The sequence below is a fragment of the Chroicocephalus ridibundus genome, chromosome 22, assembly GCF_963924245.1.
Source record: "Chroicocephalus ridibundus chromosome 22, bChrRid1.1, whole genome shotgun sequence".
NCBI classification, from domain to species: Eukaryota; Metazoa; Chordata; class Aves; order Charadriiformes; family Laridae; genus Chroicocephalus; species Chroicocephalus ridibundus.
The window spans coordinates 3228021-3248623 of NC_086305.1; the positions used below are offsets into that span (position 1 = coordinate 3228021).

General features: G+C 72.0%; 2 protein-coding genes across 7 annotated transcripts; both read right to left on the minus strand.

Annotated features, from left to right (window-relative positions):
• Positions 1-85: 85 nt before the first annotated feature.
• OCEL1 (occludin/ELL domain containing 1) lies at positions 86-2726 on the minus strand. The gene is made up of 5 exons (XM_063358233.1): positions 2641-2726; positions 1971-2098; positions 1422-1585; positions 1095-1266; positions 86-596 (listed from the first exon to the last, which is right to left on the minus strand). The coding sequence occupies exons 1-5, from the start codon at positions 2651-2653 to the stop codon at positions 477-479; spliced, it is 597 nt and encodes a 198-aa protein (XP_063214303.1). The 5' UTR covers positions 2654-2726; the 3' UTR covers positions 86-476.
• Positions 2727-4255: 1529 nt separating this feature from the next.
• KCNN1 (potassium calcium-activated channel subfamily N member 1) lies at positions 4256-17182 on the minus strand. Of its 6 annotated transcripts, none has more exons than XM_063358237.1 (10): positions 16857-17182; positions 11049-11164; positions 9250-9681; positions 9081-9176; positions 8556-8974; positions 6174-6315; positions 5951-6061; positions 5702-5829; positions 4809-4878; positions 4256-4659 (listed from the first exon to the last, which is right to left on the minus strand). In XM_063358237.1, the coding sequence occupies exons 3-10, from the start codon at positions 9622-9624 to the stop codon at positions 4387-4389; spliced, it is 1614 nt and encodes a 537-aa protein (XP_063214307.1). In that variant the 5' UTR covers positions 9625-9681; positions 11049-11164; positions 16857-17182; the 3' UTR covers positions 4256-4386. The 6 variants fall into 6 exon arrangements, with proteins under 6 accessions (XP_063214307.1, XP_063214308.1, XP_063214310.1 ...); XM_063358238.1 differs by lacking the exon at positions 16857-17182 and adding an exon at positions 16074-16247; XM_063358240.1 differs by lacking the exon at positions 16857-17182 and adding an exon at positions 12533-13367.
• Between the last annotated feature and the right edge of the window lie 3421 nt (positions 17183-20603).

Below are 20603 nucleotides of genomic sequence, written 5' to 3' on the forward strand. Positions count from 1 at the left end.
GGGACGCGTCTCCCAGCTGCCTCCCCGGCGCTGCGGGTGCCCCCGGCTGCGCATGAAGACCCCACCTCCCCCCCCCCCCCCCAAAAAAAAAAATAAAAACCATCACCGTGTTTTATTAAAACCAGTTCTGGCAACTTCTGCAGCTGCACCCGCCGCCCCGGCGAGGGGCTGGTCCCAAGTTGGCACGGGGTGAAGTGGGGGCACACGCAGGGCCTGGCTCCCACGCGGGGATCCCAGGGCGGCTCCCGGGGGACCCCGAGGCCAGGAGGCCCCCCCGGGGCACGGAGCACCCAGGGAACCCCGACGCCAGCAGCACGAGGAGCCTGCGGGTTTACTCTCCGTGCGACGGCTGGGTGGGCACCGGGCGCTTCCCCGCAGCATCGCCACCCCCCTTCCCCAGTCCCCAGCACCCAGCCCCTGGGGTCCCCCCCGGGGGTCACCGTCCCCCCGGCGTCGGGGCCGGCCGCTGCGCAGCCTCAGAAGTAGACGGCGCTGTCGCGGGCGTCGCGGTCGTACTCCTGGATCCGCGCCTTGATGTGCGTCAGCTTCTGCTTCAGGTATTGGCAGCGCTGCTGCTTCTCCAGGAAGGCCGAATCCTGCCGGCCGCACCGCGCTCAGCCGCGGAGGCTGTGGGCTGGCAGCCCCCCAGGCTCCCCAGCACGGGGAACAGACCCTGAGCCCTTCCCCTGCTCACCCTCCTCTTCCTCACATACTTGCCCTAGAGGTGGGCCACCCTGCTCCCACCCTGCAGGGCAGAAAGACGCGTCCCGGGGGCTCAGCAGGGCCCTAATGAGGCAGCCAGGGCTAATGAGCCCGGGCGGGGGCTTGGGGGCAGCCGGTGAAAACCTCACCCAGGGCGTAGCCGAGAAATGCCGCCACTCGCTCGTTTTCCAGCAGCTGCCGGGTGCCTTCGAGCCCGCACCTCTCAGCCGCGGGAGCCTGGGTGTCTGCATGTCCCCTCCTGTCCCCAACACCCGCTGCAGCCCCCCCCCCGGGCTCATCCCCAGTCCCCGCAGAGACCGGCCAACTCATCACACCCAACGTTGCTCGCTAAACACGCGCTGCCCGCAGCAGGCGCCCACCGAGGGACCCACCGTCCTGCCCGCGGCGTGCCGGGGTTGCCGGCCCATCGCCGCCTCCGGCTCCCGGAGCCCCCGCCGTGCCGTGCGGACCTCCCTGAGCAGCTCCGTGTATTCCGCCAGCTGGTCCTGGAAGACGCCCTTGTAGCCCTCCCGCTGCCGGGGGCTCCGGATGGCCGGGTACTTTCTGCACCGCCACGAAGCCACGAGGCTCAGGGTGCGGGAGGGAGAGCCCCGGTGCCCCCCACGCACCCAGGACCCTCGCGGTTGGGTGCCGTGGGTCCCCGGGGCTGTGTGACACCCCATCCCGTAGCCATCCCCATCCCCGTGGGAGTCACTTACACCACGTAGTCCGGGACAGCATGTGGCCACGGTGCCAGCCCGGGGGGGACAGTCCTGGCCCCCGGTTTCTTCCCTTCCTCGGTGGGGGGGACCCTCCTCGGGGGTCTCCCCGATGGCACCACCTCGTCCTCGAAGACGACGTGCCTGGCTCGGGCTGGCGGAGCCTTCGGGACACAAGGGAGGGCCGTGAGGCTGCACGACCACCGAACCGGAGAGGGGCACTGGGGTGGTGGGGGGGTGAGACCACCCGGGGCTGTCCCCACTCCCGGTGACGGCAGGACTCCCGGCAACCTCCCGGTGTTTCTGGGCCACCTTGCGCCTCCACATCTGGAGGGACGGGTGAGGAAGAGGAAGATGGCCAGGAGGCTGATGCCGGCGAGGCGGGGGCCATGGCACAGCCCTGGGGGGACGGCAGTGAGCAGCCAGGCCAGGCTGCCCCCCCCCCCGGGCCCCCCGGCTCCCCCCAGCCATGACTTCACGGAGGCAAAGTGGGGCTGAACTCCCCCAGCCCAGCCGGGGGGCTCAGCACCCCTGCGCCCCGCTCCGTACCCGGCAGCCCCGGCTCTCTGATGGGGCGGGGGGGCTCGGCCAGCGGCTCCCGGAGGTTTTGGGGTGACAGGGGTCCCTCGGATGCACCTGGGGGCTGCTCCGCTTCCCAGCCTCTGGGCCGAGCCCCACTGGAGGAGAAGCCCCGGGATGAGCAGGGACGATGGCAACCCCCCCCCCCCCAGCAAGACGACTCGGGCGGGGGCGTTACCTGCCCTCTCCGCGTGCCTCAGTTTCCCCCGCAGGGCACACTCGCAGCCTGGCCCCGAGCCACCATCCCCCCCCACACACCCCGGGGATTTACAGGTGGCCACCGAGACGGGGACCCAGCGGCGAGCTCCAACTGTGCCCTGGGGGTGTCACCTCCCGCTGCACGAACCGCGGCTGCCACCCCGTCCTCGTCCCCGACGAGGGCCCGGGCTGGAAATGCCCGTGGGGGACTGGGAGAGCTCCCAGTGCCCAACTGGGCAGGAGCAGGCACCTGCTGGAGCCCCTCCGGGCAGGAGGAGGGGAAGGGTGTCCCCACGGCATCGCTCCCGGCCGTCCCCCGCCACCACCACCACGGACCCCGCGGGTGCTGCCGGACTGGTGTCAAGCAGACCAGCCCCGCTGTGCCACCCCTGGGCCCTGCGTCCCTGTGCCAGCGTCCCCGAGCCCCCGCCGCCGGCGTTACCTGCCCGTCTCATGGCGGGAGGTGGCCCTGGGGCTCACCGCGATGTCCCTCGGCCACTGGCCGCCACCGCTGCCGGCCACCGACAGGCACCAGCGGTTAAACATTAACAGCATCGCGCCGCCCCGACGCGCAGCACGGGGCCCTGCGTGGGCAGGATCCATCCCCTGCCCCCCCCCCCCCCCCCCCCGCCCCGGGGTCCCACACAGCCCCCCCCTCCTCCCGCTGCCACCCGGTGCCCACCGACGGCCGCATCCTGCACCGGGCCCCGGTTTTGGCTTCGTGAAGGGCTGGGGCTGAGCAGCACCGACATCCCGGGATGCTCCGAGCCCGGCCCCATCACCCCCCCTCAACATCCCCTATCCCCCCCCCAAACCTGCCCCAGTGCCAGCAAGCGGCGGTGGGGGGGCTGCGAGCTCCCAGCCCTCCCCAGTGCACCCCCCTGTGGGGGGGGGGGTTTGGAGCCCCCACGTCAGCCTCATCCTCCCCCTGCGAGGTCCCCAGGGCGGGGGGAGCCTCCGCAGCGAGGGGAGCTGCAACGACCCCCCCCCACCCCGAGCATCCCCCCACCCGCCCCCGCCCAGGGACCCCATCCCGCTGCCGCGAGCAGAGAGCGACGCGTCCAGTTCAGCCTCCTTTAATGTGCGCCTCAGCCCGCCCCCCCCCCCCTAAAACGCCCCCCCCCCCCCCCCAACGCCAAGGGTCCCGCCTGGGGAACAGGATCGGCCCCCCAGGGGGTCCTGGCAGAGGGTCCTTGTCCGCCCCCCCCTCCCCGCGGTGGCAGGGGGCTGGGCTGAATATTGCATCCAGGAATCTCACAGCGCTTTACAATGGCCGGTACCGCGGTGTGTCCCCCCCCCCCCCGCCCCTCCCACCCCCCCACCCCTCCCCCACCCCCATTTTACAGATGGGGGAAACTGAGGCACAGAGAGGTGACGTGACTTCGCCAAGGTCACTTCGTGGCAGAGCCAGGAACAGAGCCCCCCCTCCCTCCCCCAAAAAAATCCTCAACCCCTGGGGCTCAGCCCTGCTCTCACCACCGGGGGGGGGGGGGGGACTGCCTCCCCCCGCCCCCAGCCTCCGCGCCCTCCAGGCAAGACCCCAGGCCTCTCCCCACCCTGTCCCCAACCTCCGCCCCCCCACAGCCTGGAGGACAGCCCCAAGACACCCCCCCGCCGACGCTCAGGGCTCCTGGTTTCTCCCTCTCCTCCCTTCCCCCCCCACCCCCAGCTCCTGCCCCCCCAGGGCAGCTCCATCTCTCCCCAGGGCAGCTCCTTTCCCCCCCCCCAGCTCCATCCCCCCCCCCCCAGGGCTGCTCCATCCCCCCCCCCCCAGGGCTGCTCCTTTCCCCCCCCCAGGGCTGCTCCTTTCCCCCCACCAGCTCCATCCCCCCCCAGGGTTGCTCCATCCCCCCCCAGGGTTGCTCCATCCCCTCTGGTGCAGCGGCTGCTGCATCCACACACCCCCCCCCTAAAAAAAAGCCCTCCTGGAGGCTGGGGCTCACCTTCCACCCGGCCGGGGTGGGGTGGGGGGGGGCACAGGAGGTCCCGAGGCAGGGGTTGCGGGGGGGGGGTGTGTGGGGGGGTCTCCAGCCTCAGGCCAGCACAGTGAACGCAGGAAATTTATACAGGGCTTTACAGAACAAAGCTACTGAAATCAGCCACACGATGGCCAGACATAAGAGGCGCCCCCCCCTCTGCCCCCCCCCGACCACCACCACCACCACCCCCAAAAATAAAAATAAACCCATCACCCGCTGTCCGAGGAGGTGGGGGGGGCGGTGGAAGGGGACCTGGGGGGTCGGGTGGGGGTGCAAGGGGCGGTGGCGGAGCAGAGGCGGGGGGTCCAGCTCCCCAGGAGCTCGCGCTGCTGCTGCCCCAGGGCTTGGCTGACCAGCCCCGGCAGCGCCAGCAGGCTCAGCCCCAGCGCCTCCATCTTGCTCTCCAAGGCCCCCAACCGCTTCTCCAGGTCCTCGTGACGTTCCTGCAGCTCCGAGACCATGTCGTACATGACGTTCTGGGTCTGCCGGGGGGTAGGGGGGAAGGATGGACGGACATGGGGGATAGGACACACACACACACACACACACGGCAGGGTCTCGGCGTCGGGAGTCCCCCCCGGTAGTGGTGGGGTCCCCCCCCCGCCGGGGATGCCATCCCGGCATGGCTCACCTTTGCCAGGTCCACCAGCGTGTTGGCCTGGTCGTTCAGCTTCCGCTGCTCCATCTTCACGCTCCTCAACCTGGGGAGACACGGGGGAGCAGGGTCAAGGTCAGCGACACCCCCCTCCACCACCACCACCACCACGCAGCATCCCGTCCCCCCCCCACCCCGCTTTCCACAGCACCCCAGCATCATGCAGCTCCCCCCCCCGGCACCCCGACTCCGCAAGCGCAGCCTCTGCCCCTCCATCTTCACCCCCAGACAGCCCTGGGGGGGGGGGAGGGGGGGCTACACCGCCGTGTCCCTCCCCCCCGCCCCGTTTTGCAGCGAGGAGCCCATGCAAACGGGAGCAGGCGGAGGAGAGGAGCGGCCCCGCGGGGCGACTTACTTCTGAGCTCTGCAGGGAGGGGGGGGCAGAACAGAGACAAAACACAACAGCAGGTTTAATACCACCACGAAGAGCGCAGGGAGGACGACAGCAGCCGCAGCACGGCCCCCCCTCCCCCCCGCCCCCCCCATCGGTGCCCGCTTTCCCCCCCCCGCAAAGCCAGGCACCCCTTGTTTTCCACTCACCCCCCCGCAAAGCAGGAGGCCCCCCCGGGGGGCTTGCAGCCCCCAGCCCTGCTCCCTGATGGGGATGGCGGACACCGTCGCGTCAAACCTCATCCATCGGGTACTCCCGGGGTCACCCCAGCATCGGCGGGGTCCCCACCCGCCGGGAAAGCCCTCTCCCCCCGCAGCGGGGACGGGGACAGGGGCTGGAGACCACCTGGCTCCCAAGCCGGGGGCGGCGGGGGGCGGGGGGGGGTGGGTACAGAAGGAGAGGGAGCGCCCGGTTCTCCTTCCGGAGCCACGACGGGAAAAACCTCCTGGTAGGAAGCAGGTAAAGGTTTGGCACTTACTGATGGATGGCTTGGAGGAACTTACGCTGGTGTTTCCGAACTTTGGCATGGTCGATCTTCTTCACCAGCTTGGTGTGTTTGTAGATGAGCCACGTTTCCCTGAGTACGTTGGCAGCAGCATTTTTCACCTGGGAGGAAGCGAGCGCCCGGGGCGAGGGATGGAGGCGGCTGGTCCCGCGCCCGGCGACGTCTGACGGGCCCCAAGGGGTGTGTGTGTGGGGGGGTGTGTGTGTGGGGGGGGTGCCTTACCCGCTTCGTCAGCTGCGTGTCCATCATGAAGTTGTGCACGTGTTTCTCCGCTTTGGTGAGCTCTAGCTTTCTGGCAACGACGGCGACAACCAGAGCGGTGCAACCGGCACCCTGAGGGGCAGAGAGCCCCGCGGTGAGGGCAGCGGCAGGAGCTGGGGGGGCGGGGGGGCACAGGAGTCATCCGGGTGTGTGTCGTCCCCCCCACAAGCTTCCCGGCACTCACCATGATGCCGGTGAGCAGACACACGCCCTTCCCGCAGTAGGTGTGCGGCACCATGTCCCCGTAGCCGATGGAGAGGAAGGTGATGGAGATCAGCCACATGGCCCCCAAGAAGTTGCTGGTCACCTCCTGCTTGTCGTGGTACCTGCCCGGGGCCGAGCGCAGCCACCGTCACCGCACGGTCCCGGTCCCGCCACGTGCCCCTCGTGGCTTTGCCACGATGTTTTTTAGCCGCTTTCCCCATCTGATGGCTGCGTCCCGGAGAGTCCCCCAGCTCCCAGCTGTGCCGGTGGCACGCAGGCCCCCAAAGAAGCTGGGGACACCTTGGGGACACTTTGGGGACACCAGGCACGGCCACTCCGGACACGGGCACCACGGAGGAGGTAAGGCCCGGGGTGGCTGTGACCGGGGCTGGCTCGGGGGTGCTGCTGGATGCGGATAATGAGGTGACGGGTGCGGAGCAGCAGCCCCTTCCCCTCCGAGGGATGGCAGCGACCTCCATCTTCCCGAAGCTCCCCCAGGGATCTCAAAGCACAGGACACGGGCGCCATCGCCGGACCCCCCCGCCCCGGGGAGGGGACGCCCCGTCACTGCAGAGCGGGGGACAGTTGCAAGGCTGGAGCAACGCACCCCTCGCCCTGCGAGCTGCCCCCCCCGCCCCACCCCGAGCAAGCCCAGGGCTACAAACGGCCCCGAGGCCACCGCGGGTGTCAACTGCAGGGGGGAGCGGGGGCCGCTGTGCTTTGAGATTTCATGGCCGGCGCCCACGCCACGAATGCAGATGGCTGTGCCCCCCGCCCCCTTCCCGAGGGTCCCCCGGACACGGTCCCCGCCGCCGGCCGGGACAAGGGACGTGGAGCAGCGGGGCCGGGCGCTGGGTACGGCCAAGCCGGGCAGCGGGACGGGGGCATGCGGGGAGCAGCGGGGAGCCGGGGAAAACCGGGTGCTGGGGGTGAGAGAAGGGAGGGGAGGAGACGGGAGCGAGCCGGGATGGACTCAAGCGTGCGGTGAGGAATTTAGGATTGCTGCCTTACCCCCCCCCCCCACCCAGACCCCCCGGCACAGCCGCACCGGGAACTCAGCTTGGAACCTCAACCGGCATCGAGGGATGGGGCAGGGCGATGCTGGGGGGCACCACGCAGCCGGAGGGGGACACCCTGTGGGTTGGCAGCGAAGGGCTGAGCCCGTCCCCAAAGGGACATCAGCCTGAGGGTGTCACGCCGTGGCAATGCTCCCCGGGACAGCGGGGGCTGCGGGACTCCCTGCTCCCCCCATCCACCCGAGGAGCCCCCGGGACTCCTTCAACGCACCCGGACTGTGCCCGGAGGGGAAACGCCGAGCAACGAAACTGCCGGAGCCGAGCAAAAACCCTTCGGAGACTCTGCCGAAGGCTCCGGCGGCTCCTTCCCGGCAGCTCCGGTTCGGCTCTGCTCCTTGCTGGGGGTTTCTCCCTCTGCCCCGGGACCCACAGCGATTCCTGCAGCAAGCCCACCCCTCCGAGAGCGCCCCGAGAGCCGGGACCCCCCCGGCTTGTGCCCGTGGCCAGGCTGGGCACCGCGACCACCCCAACGGGGGGGGACAGTGGGGACAGAAAGCAGCCACTGAGGTTCCAAGTGGAAAAGGGCTCCGGCCCCTTTCCGTGTCCATGGCCTCTTTGCTCCGGCCTGGGCAGCTCCCCCCAGCCTTGAATCCAACCCCCCCCGCCCCCCGCCGGCTGCAGCTAATCCTAAATTCTGAGTAGCACAAGCCTGGGGCTGGGGGGGACGTCCCGTGCAGGACGCGCTGTCGGTCCCTGGGGTGACTCACAGTTTGTCCCTGCGAGCAGCAGAGCGGTCAGGGAGGGAAAACAAGAGCAGTTAATGCATGTCCCGGGGGGAGCGGCCGAGAAGGGGCGAGCACGGGCAGGGCACGGGCATCCCGGCCCCCCCATCCCGGCATCGCGGCGGGCGCAGCTGAGGAGCACGGGCCACATCCTGCGTAAGGGCTCGGGTCCCCTCCGCCAGACCCCCAGCTCCTCCCGGCCAGACCCACCGGCAGAAAGGGGGGGTCCTGCAGCATCCCTTGGGGAAGGGGTGGGGGGTGGGGGCACAGAGGGGCTTGGGAGAGGTCTGGGGACAGCCTGGGGGTCCGGCCGCCCCCACCTCGCCTTGGCAAAGTGGTTTTGGTTTGGCAAAACCATTGTGGCCACCACCTTGGGCATGAAGGTCCCACCAGGGAGGGTCTGCATGGAGAGCGGGGGCCTCTTCTCCAAGGGGCCCCTTCTCCAAGGGGCCTCTTCTCTCCCCCCACCCCCTCTGGGGTCTGCACCGTGCGTCCTCAGCTGCATCCCAGCCCCGCTTTCCCCCCCCCACCGCCAAGAGCCCCGCTGGGGAGTGCCCCCCGTACCTCTCGCAGACGCGGACCGTCCAGGCAGCGATGATCCAGGAGGAGATGCTGAAGACCAGGAGGACGGTGCCGGGGCAGATGGTCATGAGGGTCTTCATGACGAAGCGGGTGTTGAAGTTGATCTTGTTGAGGGCGCCGATGCTGCGGGAGGAGGCGTCGGTGAAGAGCTTGCTGTGCAGCAGCATGACGCGCCCGATCAGGTACAGCCGCAGGAACATGGGGATGGAGAGGATGATGTCCACGTCGGCGTCGGCCACCGAGGCGGCGTAGGTGAAGGCCAACCGGGCCGTCCAGGTGAAGAGGTACTGGCCGGGGATGGGGTGGATGGCGCAGACGATCAGCTCCAGGGCGATGAAGAAGATGCGCTCGTAGGTCATGGCGATGCGCCAGTCGTCGGCACCGTTATCCACCATGAAGAGCTGCGGAGGGAGAAGGAAGGCGGCGGGGGGGGGGGGGGTGAGTTGGTGGGTGGGCGGTGGGACCCCCGGGGGCCCCGGCGAGCACCCACCGGTAGGTGCCCCTCACCTGGATCTCCCTGGCGTGGTACATGACGATGAGCCCCAGGAGGATGACGGTCGAGAGGCTGATAAGGCATTTCAGTGCAAACGAATACGATGACTCCTGCGAGGGGAACGGGCAGCGTGAGCCCGGCCGGACTCTCCCCAGCCCCCCCCCCACCCACCGCAACCCCTACCTTGGTGTAGACCCCCCAGGACAGCTCCGTCTCCGTGACCATGACCACGATGCCGAACATCCCGAAGATGAGGGCGTAATCGCTGAGGCGTTTCCGCTTCTCGAAGAGGGCTCGCCGGTGTCCCAGCTTGTACCCGATGTTCTGGTTTCTCCGCGGTCCCCGTCCCCGCTCCTCGGCCGCATCCTGCCCCGCCGCTGCCGGGCTGGCATCGGGACCCCCGGGCTGCTCCGGCCGTGAGACCACCACCTCCAGGCCGGGGGGATGGCGTGGCCGCAGCGGCTGGGTCTCACCCTCCAGCGGGTGCAGGGTGCGAGCGGAGGAGCTCAGGGGTCCCCGTGGCCGTGCCACCCCCCCATTGTACCGGCAGCCGCTCATGGCTCTGGCGGGGAGGGGGCCGGGTGATCCCGCATGGCTCAGCGGCGCGGGGGCGACCTGCGGGAGAGGGGACGGTGTCGGGTGGGGGGGGCTCCGGGACGGGGGAGGTGAGGGGTGTCCCCGGGGGAGCAGCAGCAGCACCACCCCACCCGCCACCGGGCGACGCCTGACGGGGCACGTGGCACCCATGTGCCGGCCTCGACGGCGGCGGGGACGTGTCCTGCCCGCGGGGGACGTGCCCCCCCCTCCCGGTTATCGGTACCGCCGCAGCGCGGCCGCCCCCTCTGCAGCCTCCCCCCCACACCCCGGTGGGGCAGCGAGCGCAGGAGGGGTCCGGCCCCACGCTGCCTCCGCCGCTGGGCTCTACCCGCGGCCCCGGGACGGCTCCGGTAACCAGCTGCAGCTGCGCGTCCCCGCCGCGCCCCCCTCCTCCCCGCGACGTCCCCGCCGTGCCCGGAGCTCCCGGTACCGGGGAGTGCCCGGCGGGCTCAGCTCAACCCCACCCCCGGCCGGGCCCTACCCGCTACCTGCCGCCGGCCCGGGCCGGGGCCGCGCCGCCGCCGCCGCCGCCGCCGCAGCCCGGCTGGGTCCCGGGGGCGCGCGGCGGCGGGACCGGAGCGCCCGGGGGCGGGGCGGAGGCGGGGGCGGAGCTCCTGATTGGAGGAGAGCGACCACGCCCCCCTGACGACCCGCCGCGCCACGCCTCTCGGCCCCGCCCACCCCGCCGCTGGCCCCGCCCACCCCGCCGCGGGCCGCCCCCCCCCCCCCGCCATGCGCTCCATGGTCCCCCGCCCCGCGCCCCCAAAACCCCTCTGCTGCCCACGCACCCCCACACAGACCCCGGCCCCCCACGGCCCACGCAGCCCCCCCACGGCCGGCACCCCCCCGGCAACCCCCACCAAGCCCTCCCCGGGCACCCCCTTGCACCACAAAACACCCCCATGCACCCCCTTGCGCTCCCCCCCCCGCACACCAAAACACCCCCGTGCACCCCCTTGCACCCCAAAACACCCCCCTGCACCCTCTTGAACCCCCCGTGCACCCCCTTGCACCCCAAAACACCCCCATGCACCCCCCATGCACCCCAAAACACCCCCATGTACCCTCTTGAACCCCCCGTGCACCCCCCTTGCACCCCCTCCCCACCCAGCCCCCCCATCACAGCCCCGTGCACCCCCCAACGACACCCCCAACGCCCCCCCATGCACTCCCCCCACCCTCACTGCACCCCAAACCCCGTCGTCCCCCATGCGCCACCCCCCCAGCGCACCCCCTCCACCCTCCACATGCTGCCACCACCCCCCCAGCACCCCAACATCCCCCCCCAGTACCCCCAACACACACCCTCAGCACCCCCGTGACCCCCCCCAGCACTGCAGTGGCACCCTCAACCCTGCGACCCCGGCCCCCTGCACTCCCCCTACCTGCTTGGGGTCCCCAGGACCGGCCGGGGGGGCCCTCGGGGCGTTAGGGGCTGCGGGGCCAGGGCTTGGTGTGGGGGGGGTCCGGGGGGCCGGGTGCCATGGGCTTCCCTCCACGCCTGGCCAGAGAGGACACATGGCATTAGGGGGGGGGGGTCTCCAAACACCCCCAGAGCCGCTGCACCCAGCCGAGGGCACTGCCACCCGGGGGGGGGTGTCACCCTGTCCCATGTCTCTGTGTGTTCCGCACTGACCCCCCCCTCAGCAGCCAGCGGCCCAGCCAGAAGAGCCATGATTTTTGGCCATGGGTTTGTCACCAGGCTGTGGGGTGAGGGGGGGCACAGGGCAGGGCTGGGGGGACACCGGGGGGGTCGGTGGGACAGCCCCAGCGGCTGCACGGGTGGCCCCACAGAGCCAGAGCCAGAGCAGCCCCCCCTCCGGCACGAGCAGCCCTGATGCACCGGGGGGGTCCCACGGCAGCAAGCACAGACCCCACTGCAGGAGCAGCCCCGCTGCAGCCAGCACGGACCCCCAGCCCGGACCCCCAGCAGGGACCCCCCCCGGCACAGACCCCCAGCAGGGACCCCCCCCAGCACAGACCCCCAGCATGGACTCCCCCACACAGACCCCCATCAGAGACCTCCAGCGCGGACCCCCAGTGCAGACCCCCAGTGCGGACCCCCAGCAATGACCCCACAGCACAGACCCCCAGCACAGACACAGACCCCCAGTACAGACCCCCCCCCCGGCACAGACTCCCAGCACAGACCCCCAGTGTGGACCCCCAGTACAGATGCCCCCAACGCAGACCCCCAGCAATGACACTCCCAGCACAGACCCCCAGCAATGACCCCCAGCACAGACACAGACCCCCCAGCACAGATCCCCAGTGTGGACCCCCAGCACAGATCCCCCCCAGCACACAGACCCCCAGCTCAGACCCCCCAGCACAGACACAGACTCCCAGTGTGGACCCCCAATAGAGACCCCCAGCGATGACCCCACAGCACAGACCCCCACCACAGACACAGACCCCCACCACAGACTCCCCAGCACAGATCCCCCCCAGCACACAGACCCCCAGCTCGGACCCCGACCCCCAGCACCCCAGCACCAAACCCCCACCCCCGCACAACGGGCCCCAAAATCCCGCAGCCCACGGTGCCGATGGCACCACCGTTGCCGTCCCGGTGGCAGACCCAGGCCAGGGCTCCTTGCTCGGGGGAGCCGGGGGTCCCCGCAGCCTCTCCCCCAGCCCCCGGGGGCGGGGGGGGGGCTTCTCCCCGCATTTTGGGCCTCCCAGTGCCGTGTCTTGCTGCAGCCCAGCCCCGCGCAACCCCCCCCCCCCCCCCCCCAACAACCGCCATCGGTGCCCCCGCTGCGACCGCCGCCACCGGGCGTCCCTCCCGCCAGCAGCACCTCCCCATCCCTGTGTGGGGGTGGCAGGGGTCGGGGACCCCCCCTCTCCCGTCCCCCGAGGGACGCACCGGAGCCGGGGAAGACGTTTCCCTGCTCCCTGCGGGCGCGGAGGCTGCGTGGCCGGGCTCCAGCGCCCCGGCTCTGCTCCCCGGTGTGGATCCGGGGCCGTTGGCTCCCCTCCAGAGCCGGATCATTTTCTCTCCATTCTGCCAAATTTATGGCAGGAAAATGGGCTCCGATTTCTTTTTAATACTTCGGTCGGGGGAGAAAAATACGCAGCCGGGCAGGGAGGGGAGGGAGGGAGGGAGGGAGGGGAAGCGGTTGGTTTCCCAGGGCCCCTCTCATGGCGGTGCTGCCGGGGATGCCAGAGCCGTGCCGGGGCCTGGCAAAGTTTTTGGCAACCTGGGATGGGGTGGGTGAAGCCGCCCCCGGAGCGGGTGACAGTAAATATTTTATTAAACATCTCTCCGTGGTCGTTTCGCTAATAGCTTCTATCGATGGCGACGTAAATGGGCCTTATTAAATCTTCCCCCTGTCAGGACATCGATGGGGACGTCTCCGGCAGGATTCGGCACCCGGAGGGTTGATTAAAGCCGGGAAGAACCGAGGGGTCCCTGTCCCTTGTCCCCTGTCCCCATGGGGATGCAGCGGCCGGTGGCTGCATCCCCAGGGATGCTCGGGCGGGATGCGCAGAGGCACCGAGCGCGGTCCCCCATGACCCCATCCTGGGGACGGGGGACACGGCAGGTTCCCCCCTGGCTTGTGCTGCTGGTGGCGGCCACCGTATGTCCTTGAGCGATGGCCCCGAGCCTCCCCGCGCCCGGCAGCTCCCGCGCCGGGAAGGTGGGGGCGATGCGGCAGCAGGACGCCCACCGCCGCAGCCCGGGTGTCTCGGCGGTGTCCCACCCCCTGTGTTGCGGTGGGGCTGCGGGGTGCTCCTGCCACCCCCCCGCCACAACGCTCGGGGCCGGACACGGGCACCCCCGGGGGGGGGGGTCTTATCCCTGGGAAGAAGTGGGGGGGCTGCCTTGGGGGGGTGGGGTGGGCACGGGATGTCACCGAGGGAAGGACCCTCGGCTGGGGACAAGGGGACGGTGGGCAAAGGGGGACCCCGGCCGGGGCAGCACCCTCCACCCTGCACGGAGCAGGGGTGTGTGTCTGTGGGGGGGGAACGTGGTTTAACCCCCGCAGGGCGGCCCGGGGGTGGTTGGGGGGTGGCGGTGGGACCCCCCCACGCCCCCCCCTGTACCCTGGGAGCAGCAGCGCTGCCTGGGAGCAACTGCAGAGGAGGAGGGGGCAGCTAAAAATAGAGGCGGGCGGCCCAAAGGCTCCCTCCCGGCTGCTGATTTATTTATTACCTAATTCCTGCCTGGGAATCGCGGGCCCGGGGAGGAATTTGGGGGGGGGGGGGGGGGATGCGGGGAGGGCAGCGGTTGCCACCAGGGCTGTGCCCCCCATGCCAGCAGCCAGGCGGCACGGCCACGGTCCCACTGCCGTACCGGGAAGGGGGGGAAGGAGCTGGGGAACCGGGGAACCCCCCCCACCACCATGGGGCAGGGGATGGGGTGCTTGGGGCACCCGCGCCGTTACCCCCCCCGGGGTCACAGGGACTCCCCACCAGCCAGCATGGGGGTTTGGGGTTTGGTGGGTGCACAGATTGCGTCAGACCCCCTGCAGCCCCCCCCCCCCCCCCCAACCTCCGTCCCCCCCAATCCTCCGCGGTGGCCCCGGTTCCTCGGGTGGCCGCAGCTCCCGCTGCCACCGAGCCCTGGCCATATGTCCCAGGCCGGAGAGCATCTGTCGGTGCTGGCAGGAGCCCCCGGCCCCCACAACCACCAGCACAGGGCTGAACGGGGCGGGGGGGTGCCACCCCCGCCCCCCAAGGGCAGGGCAAGGGGGGCTGAGCAGGATTTTGGGGGGGCACGGGACCACCTGGGGCTGGCAGAGACACCGGCGCGATGCCACTGGGGTCCCAAAGAGCACCGGGATGCTTCAGCCAAGCCCTGCCACCGTGGGACCCCCCACTGACCCCAGGCCCCCCCCCCCGTGCCTGCCCCACACGTCGGGGGCGATGCAAAGGGGCAGAGCCCGCCCCCCGGGGTGATTTGCCCCTCACAGGATCTGGCCCATTCCCACCCGTGGGGCTGCGGGGCGTCTGCGGGCCCCACGGCGCCGGGTGTGTGTGGGGGGGGGAAGCACGCGGGGCTAGCACACGCACAGGGACACGCGGGGACACCGAAACCCCCCCCCGGCCCCCGCTGCGACGCAAGGGATTCCCTGGCTTGTCCCGGGGTCTCCCCGAGAAAAAACCCTCCCCTGAGCCCCACCGGGAGGTGCCGGGGCCGGGGCTGGATCAGGCCCCCGAGGCGTGGCGGGGGCAACACCCCCTTCCCCAGGGCTGGCGGAGGCAGCCAGGGGCCCCCCAGCCCCCCCCAGCCCAAGGGGGACCCCGTCCCCAGCCCTCGCCCCTCTGGAGGGGACACTCGTCCGGGGATGCCCGACCTGCGTGGGGCCGAGGGGGTGCCCAGGGCTGGGGTGGGGGGTGCTGGGGGTTCTAGGAGGGGGGGGGGGGGTTTAGGCTCCCCACGTCCCCCCTCCGCCGTCACCGCGCCGCCATCCCCAGACAAAGCCTCTGCGCCGGGTTCTCCCGCCGCCTCCCCCACGCAGCTCGGCTCAGGCGAAGGACAAAGCCGCTCCGCCTGGCTGCCCCCACCGGGGCGCGACGGACCCCCCGCCCGGGGCTGGCCGGGGGGGACACGGGTGTCCCCGCTGCCCCTGGGAGCGCCACAAGCCCCTCGGGGAGGGGGGGATCCCCCAAACCTCCCAAACACCTTCGGAGAGCCCCGTCCCCGCACTGCGGGGTGGGGGTCCCCGCCACCGAGGCGGTGTCACCGCAGCCACCACGGCCCCCCAGCCCTGCGCAGGGTCCCAAGGTCACAGGGAAGGTCGGGAGGGGCAAGGGGGCGCTCCCCCCCCGCCCCGCCTCCCCTGCACTGCACAAACCCAGCCTCGACGGCTGCACCACGGCACGCCGGGCACTCCCCGGCACGTTGAGGCCACCAGCACCGCGCAGTGCCGGAACCCGCCAGGAGCCCCCAGCACCGACCCCGGACTTCGCACCCACAGCACCGCGCACGGCCCCGGCACGGGGTCCTGCCGGCCCCGGTGGGTCACTGCCCGCGCCAGACCACCGCGGCCGGCCGCCGGCGTCACACCAGGGCCGTTGGCGGCATGGGGTCCCTCTGGTTTCGGCAGGTGCCGAGGCGGGGGCAGAGTGGGGCTGGTTGCCCCAGCCAGAGCCACCCCAGCGCCGCGTCCCCAGGGTGGTGGTGGCAGCCGGGGAGCACCAAGGTCCCTTGGCCCCTCAAACCGCTCGGCCGTGTCACCCTTCACCGCCTCGCGGCTTCGGGCCCCGCCGCCACGCCGTCCCCGAGCACAAACAACCCCGCGGTCCCCCGACTCCGGCAGCTGGGGATTGCTCCGAGCACTCACCGCCGGCACGGTGTCCCCCAACGTCCCTTGTGTCCCCCCAGAAGCCATCCCTGGGGTCCCCATTGCTGCCGTCCAACGGGGTCCCCACTGCTGTCACCTCCCCCCGCGCCCCCTCACCTGCCACAGCCCCGCGCGACGGGGAGCGTCGGGAGGAGCCGGGGTGCCCGGGGGGGCAGCGGGGGCATGTGCCGGGGCGCGGGGGGCCGCAGCCGCTGGCAGCTCTGCGCGGCGGAGCAGCGGTGACGACGCCGGCCGTGCCCGGGCGCGTGTGGGAGCCGCGACGCAACGAGGCAAAAGAAGGGGGGGGGGGGGGGGGATGTCGAGGGGGGGCTTCCCCGCCCCACACCCCCGCGTCCCCCCCCCCTTCCTCCTCCTCACGGCGGGCAGTGACCTTGAGGCCGCGGCGCTGGCAGGGGACGGGGGAGGCGGATTATTTTTAGCCGGGCAGCGTCGTCGCTCCCGGCGCGTCCTCATTGTCACCGCCGTGGGCTGCCCCCCCCTCCCCAAAGGTGTGTGTGTCCCCCCCCCCCCCGACTCACCGAGGGCTGCGGGGTGCGCAGCGGGTGGGAGCAAAGCGGGGGGGGGGGGGGGGGGGCCGAATGGGCCCCGGACCCCCAGCTCTTCGGGGTGCCCCCGGGGCAACCCCCCCCCCAAAGAGCCGCGCTGCTCCCAGGCCCCCCCCCCACCTCCACTGCCCCGCTCCATCCCCGCTCCCCCCGCCGGGGGGTCCCCACAAGCCGGGGGGGGGGGGGGGTGGTCCCCAGGAGCCGGGGGATCCCCAGGAGCCGGGGGAATCCCCAGGAGCCGGGGGGGGTTCCCCAGCAATGGAAGGTCCCCGGGAGCCGGGGGGGGGGGATCCCCAGCCCAAAGCCGCCCCCACCCCCCCGCCAATTCGCCCACCTGCAGGCAGACCCCGGCCTCCGCTCCCCTCGAGCGCTGCCGCCGGTGACCATGGCCCGGTGTCGGCACGTGCCGGCGCGGCGGCGAGCCGGGGCTGCCGGGATGCTCCGCCGGCCGAGTTGGGGGGCCGGGGGCGGCCGAGCCCCCCAGCTGCGGCCTGGCGATTTCTCCGGGGCCCCCCTTCCTGCCGCTGTCGCCGCCGCCGCCGCCGCCGCCGCCGCCCCGTGCCTCGGTTTCCCCAGCGCGGCGGCGGAGGCCGCGGGGGCTGCCGGGGCGGCGATGCGGGGGCGGCGTTGCGATTCCGCTCACACGCGCAGCCGCGCACCACCCGGTTCCCCCCCGGCCACCGCAGCTATTGTCTGCCGCTAAATTTAGCCGCCACGACCGGCTTCCCCCCCCCCCGCCCCCCCCCCCCCCCCCCCCCCCCCATATTTTTTAATTGCCGCATCTGCGGGGCCGTGGGCCGTCACCCGCCCCGACCACCCACGCCGCCGCTCCTCCCGCCCCACCCCGTGCCCACCATCAGCCCACCCGTGGCAAACGGGAGCCGCCGTGGCTCTGACCCGCCCGCGGTGTCCCCCCCCGCCCCCCGCCCGGTAGCCCCCGCTGGCACCGAAAGCTGCCCCGTGGCCTGTTCACGGGGGCGTGAGCGGAACCCAGCGCCCAGGGTGACACGGGGACGGCGGGGGTCGCACCCAGAGGGCATGCGATTGCCATGGGGACCCCCCACCCAGACCCGGGGGGGGGGGACGGGGGGGGAACGACGGGACATCGGGTTGTCCCCCCTGCGCGCCCCCTCCCCCCGGGTTTGTCGTGCTGGGCCGGCTGAGGTGGGCGTGCGGGGACGGGGGGGGGGGACGGGGGGGGCGGGTCTGGGGGGGTGTGGGTGCTGCCACCCCCCTGCAGCATCACACACACACACACACACCCCCGCTCCCTTTGTCAGGCCAGAGGCTGCGGGCACACGCGTGTGCGGGGGGGGGCGTACGAGGGTGCGCAGCGGCCTCTGCGCGGGGGGCTGCGCTCGCGGGGCTGCGGGGACGGGGGTGTGCGTGGAACAAAGGGCGGGGGGGGGGGGGGACGCGGGGGGGTGCACAGGGTGGGGTGGGGGTGTGCGCGGGGGGGTGCAGGGCGGCGTGTGTGCAGCGCGCGGCTGTGGGGGCCGCAGCGTGTTGGGGTGTGCACACGCGGGGGGTGTCTGTTGCGTGCAGGGGGGGGACACGCGGTTGTGAGTGTGTGTGTGTGAGTGTGTGTGCACACGCACACGGGTGTCGCACCGGGCTCTGTGTGTGTGTGTGTGTCCACACGCAAGGGTCGCATGCACGGCGTTGTGCGTGTGCGAGGGGTTACGTGTGAGTGCGTGTGCAAGGGTGTCACGCTGGGCTCTGTGTGTGCGGAGGTGTGCACGCACACGGGTGTCACAACAGGGGAAGGGGGGGTGTGTGCACACGGGTGTCACACGGGGGGGTATGTGTGGGGTGTGCACACGGGTGTTCCAACAGGGGAGGGGTGTGTGTGCACACAGGTGTCACACTGCGGGGGGTTGTGTGCACATGGGTGTCACACCAGGCTCTGTGTGTGTGTGTGTGCGTGCATGGGTGTCACACGGGGGTGTGTGTGTGTGTGTGCGCACATGGGTGTCACAACAGGGGAGGGGGGTGTGTGCACACGGGTGTCACACAGGGCTCTGTGTGTGTGTACGCACACGGGTGTCACACCACGCTCTGTGTGTGCGTGCACAGACGGGTGTCACACGGGGGGGGGGTGTGCCCATGGGTGTCACACTGTGTTTGTGTGTCTGTGTGTGCGCACACGGATGCCACACCGTGTGTGTGTGTGTGCACATGGGTGTCACAACGGGGGGGTGTGCGTGTGTGTGCATGCACACAGGTGTCACACCAGGCTGTGTGTGTGTGCGTGTGTGCATGCGCACACGGGTGTCACACCGGGGGGGGGGATGCTTGCACGGGTGTCACACCAGGCTCTGTGTGTGTGTGTGTGTGTGTGTGCACGCACGGGTGTCACCTGGGGTGTGTGTGCACACATGGGTGTTACACGGGGGGTTGTGTGTGTGTGTGTGTGTGTGTGCGCACAGGTGTCACGGCGGGGGGTGTGTGTGTGCGCAGTGCTGCAGTGTGCGGGGGGGTGTGTGTGTGTGGCGTGCATGGCAAGGGGGGGGGCCAGGCCCGGCGCTGCCCCGGGCGCTGCGTGGTGCAGGGGGCGGTGCGTGGTGCGGGAGGGGGGGGGCGGCAAGGGGGGGGCCTGAAGGAGCGCGGGGGGGGGGGGCTGCGTGGTGCAGGGGGGTGTGCACAGTGCGGGGGTGGGGGGGGCATGGTGCAGAGCGTGCGTTCTGCAGAGGATGTGCATTGTGCGGGGCCGGGGGAGGGGTGTTACGGGGGGGGGGATGCTCGGTGCGGGGGTGGGATGCCCGGTGAGGGGGGGGAGGATTCCCGGGGCAGGGAGGGGATGCCCGGTGCTGGGGGGGGGGGGGCGTCCGCGGGGGGGGGGAAATGCCCGATGCGGGGTGGGGAATGCCCGGTGCGGGGGGCTGGGATACCCGGTGAGGGCGGGGGGGGGGATGCCCGATGTGTGTGTGGGGGGGATGCTCAGCCCGGTGCAGGGCGGGTGGGATGCTCGGTGCGGGCCGGGGACCGCGGCGGGGGGATACCCGATGCGGGGGGGGGGGGGAATGCCCGGTGCGGAGGGGCTGGGATGCCCGCTGCGGGGGGGGCTCCGCGGGGGAGGATGCCCGGTGCAGGAGGGGGGATACCCGATGCTGCGGGGGGGGGGGGGGGGAATGCCCGGTGCGGGGGGGGGCCTGGGATGCCCGGTGCGCGGGGCGGAGCTGCGGGGGGGGGATGCCCGGTGCAGGGGGGTGGGATGCCCGCTGCGGGGGGGTGCGGAGAGCTGCGGGGGGGGATGCCCGGTGCAGGGGGGTGGGATGCCCGCTGCGGGGGGGGGCGGAGAGCTGCGGGGGGGGATGCCCGGTCCAAGCCCTGCGCCTGCGCGGGCGCTGCGAGGATCCCGGGGCCGCGTGACCGCCCCCCCCCCGCGGGTTCCCCCACCCCCGCAGCGGAGCAGCCCGTTCCCATGGCAACGCCGCCCCCCCCACCACCATCGGGCTGCGCACGGCCCCCCCCCCGCACCGGGGGGAGGGGGGGGGAGGGGCGATGGAGAGGGAGGGGGAATCCCCGGGGGGGGGCGGGGCGGGGAATCCCTCCCCTCTCCGCCGAGCTCCGCCCCCGCCGGTGGCGGGGAACCCCCCCCGCGGCGGGCACCGACCCCCCCGGGACCGCTTGGCTGCGGGGGGAGGACACACCGGGACCCCCCCCGCCCTGCAGTGTGGGGGGGTGTTCCCCCGTTAACCCTTCCCGAGCCCCGGGATTCCCCCGCACTCCGCCTTTGCGATGGCGGGGGCCCTCCCTGCCCCGGGGGGTGGGGGGTCACCCATTAACCCCGTACTTGCGGTGGGGGGGTCCCGATCTCCCCCCCCCCCCCGAGGGATTCCCCCCATTAATCCCTTCTTTGCAGCTGGGGAACCCCCACCCTGCGCTGGGGGGAGGTTCCCCCAATAACCCCCCCTGCACTGGGGGACCCCTTCCCTGCATTGGGGGCGGGGGGGGGCAAGCCCCCATTAGCCCCTTCCACCCACACACCCCCCCCCTTGAGCATAGCGGGGAGGGGGGGACGCTGCACCACCGGGGATCCCCCTCCCCTGGGACTGACACAGGGGCTCAAGCCCCCCCA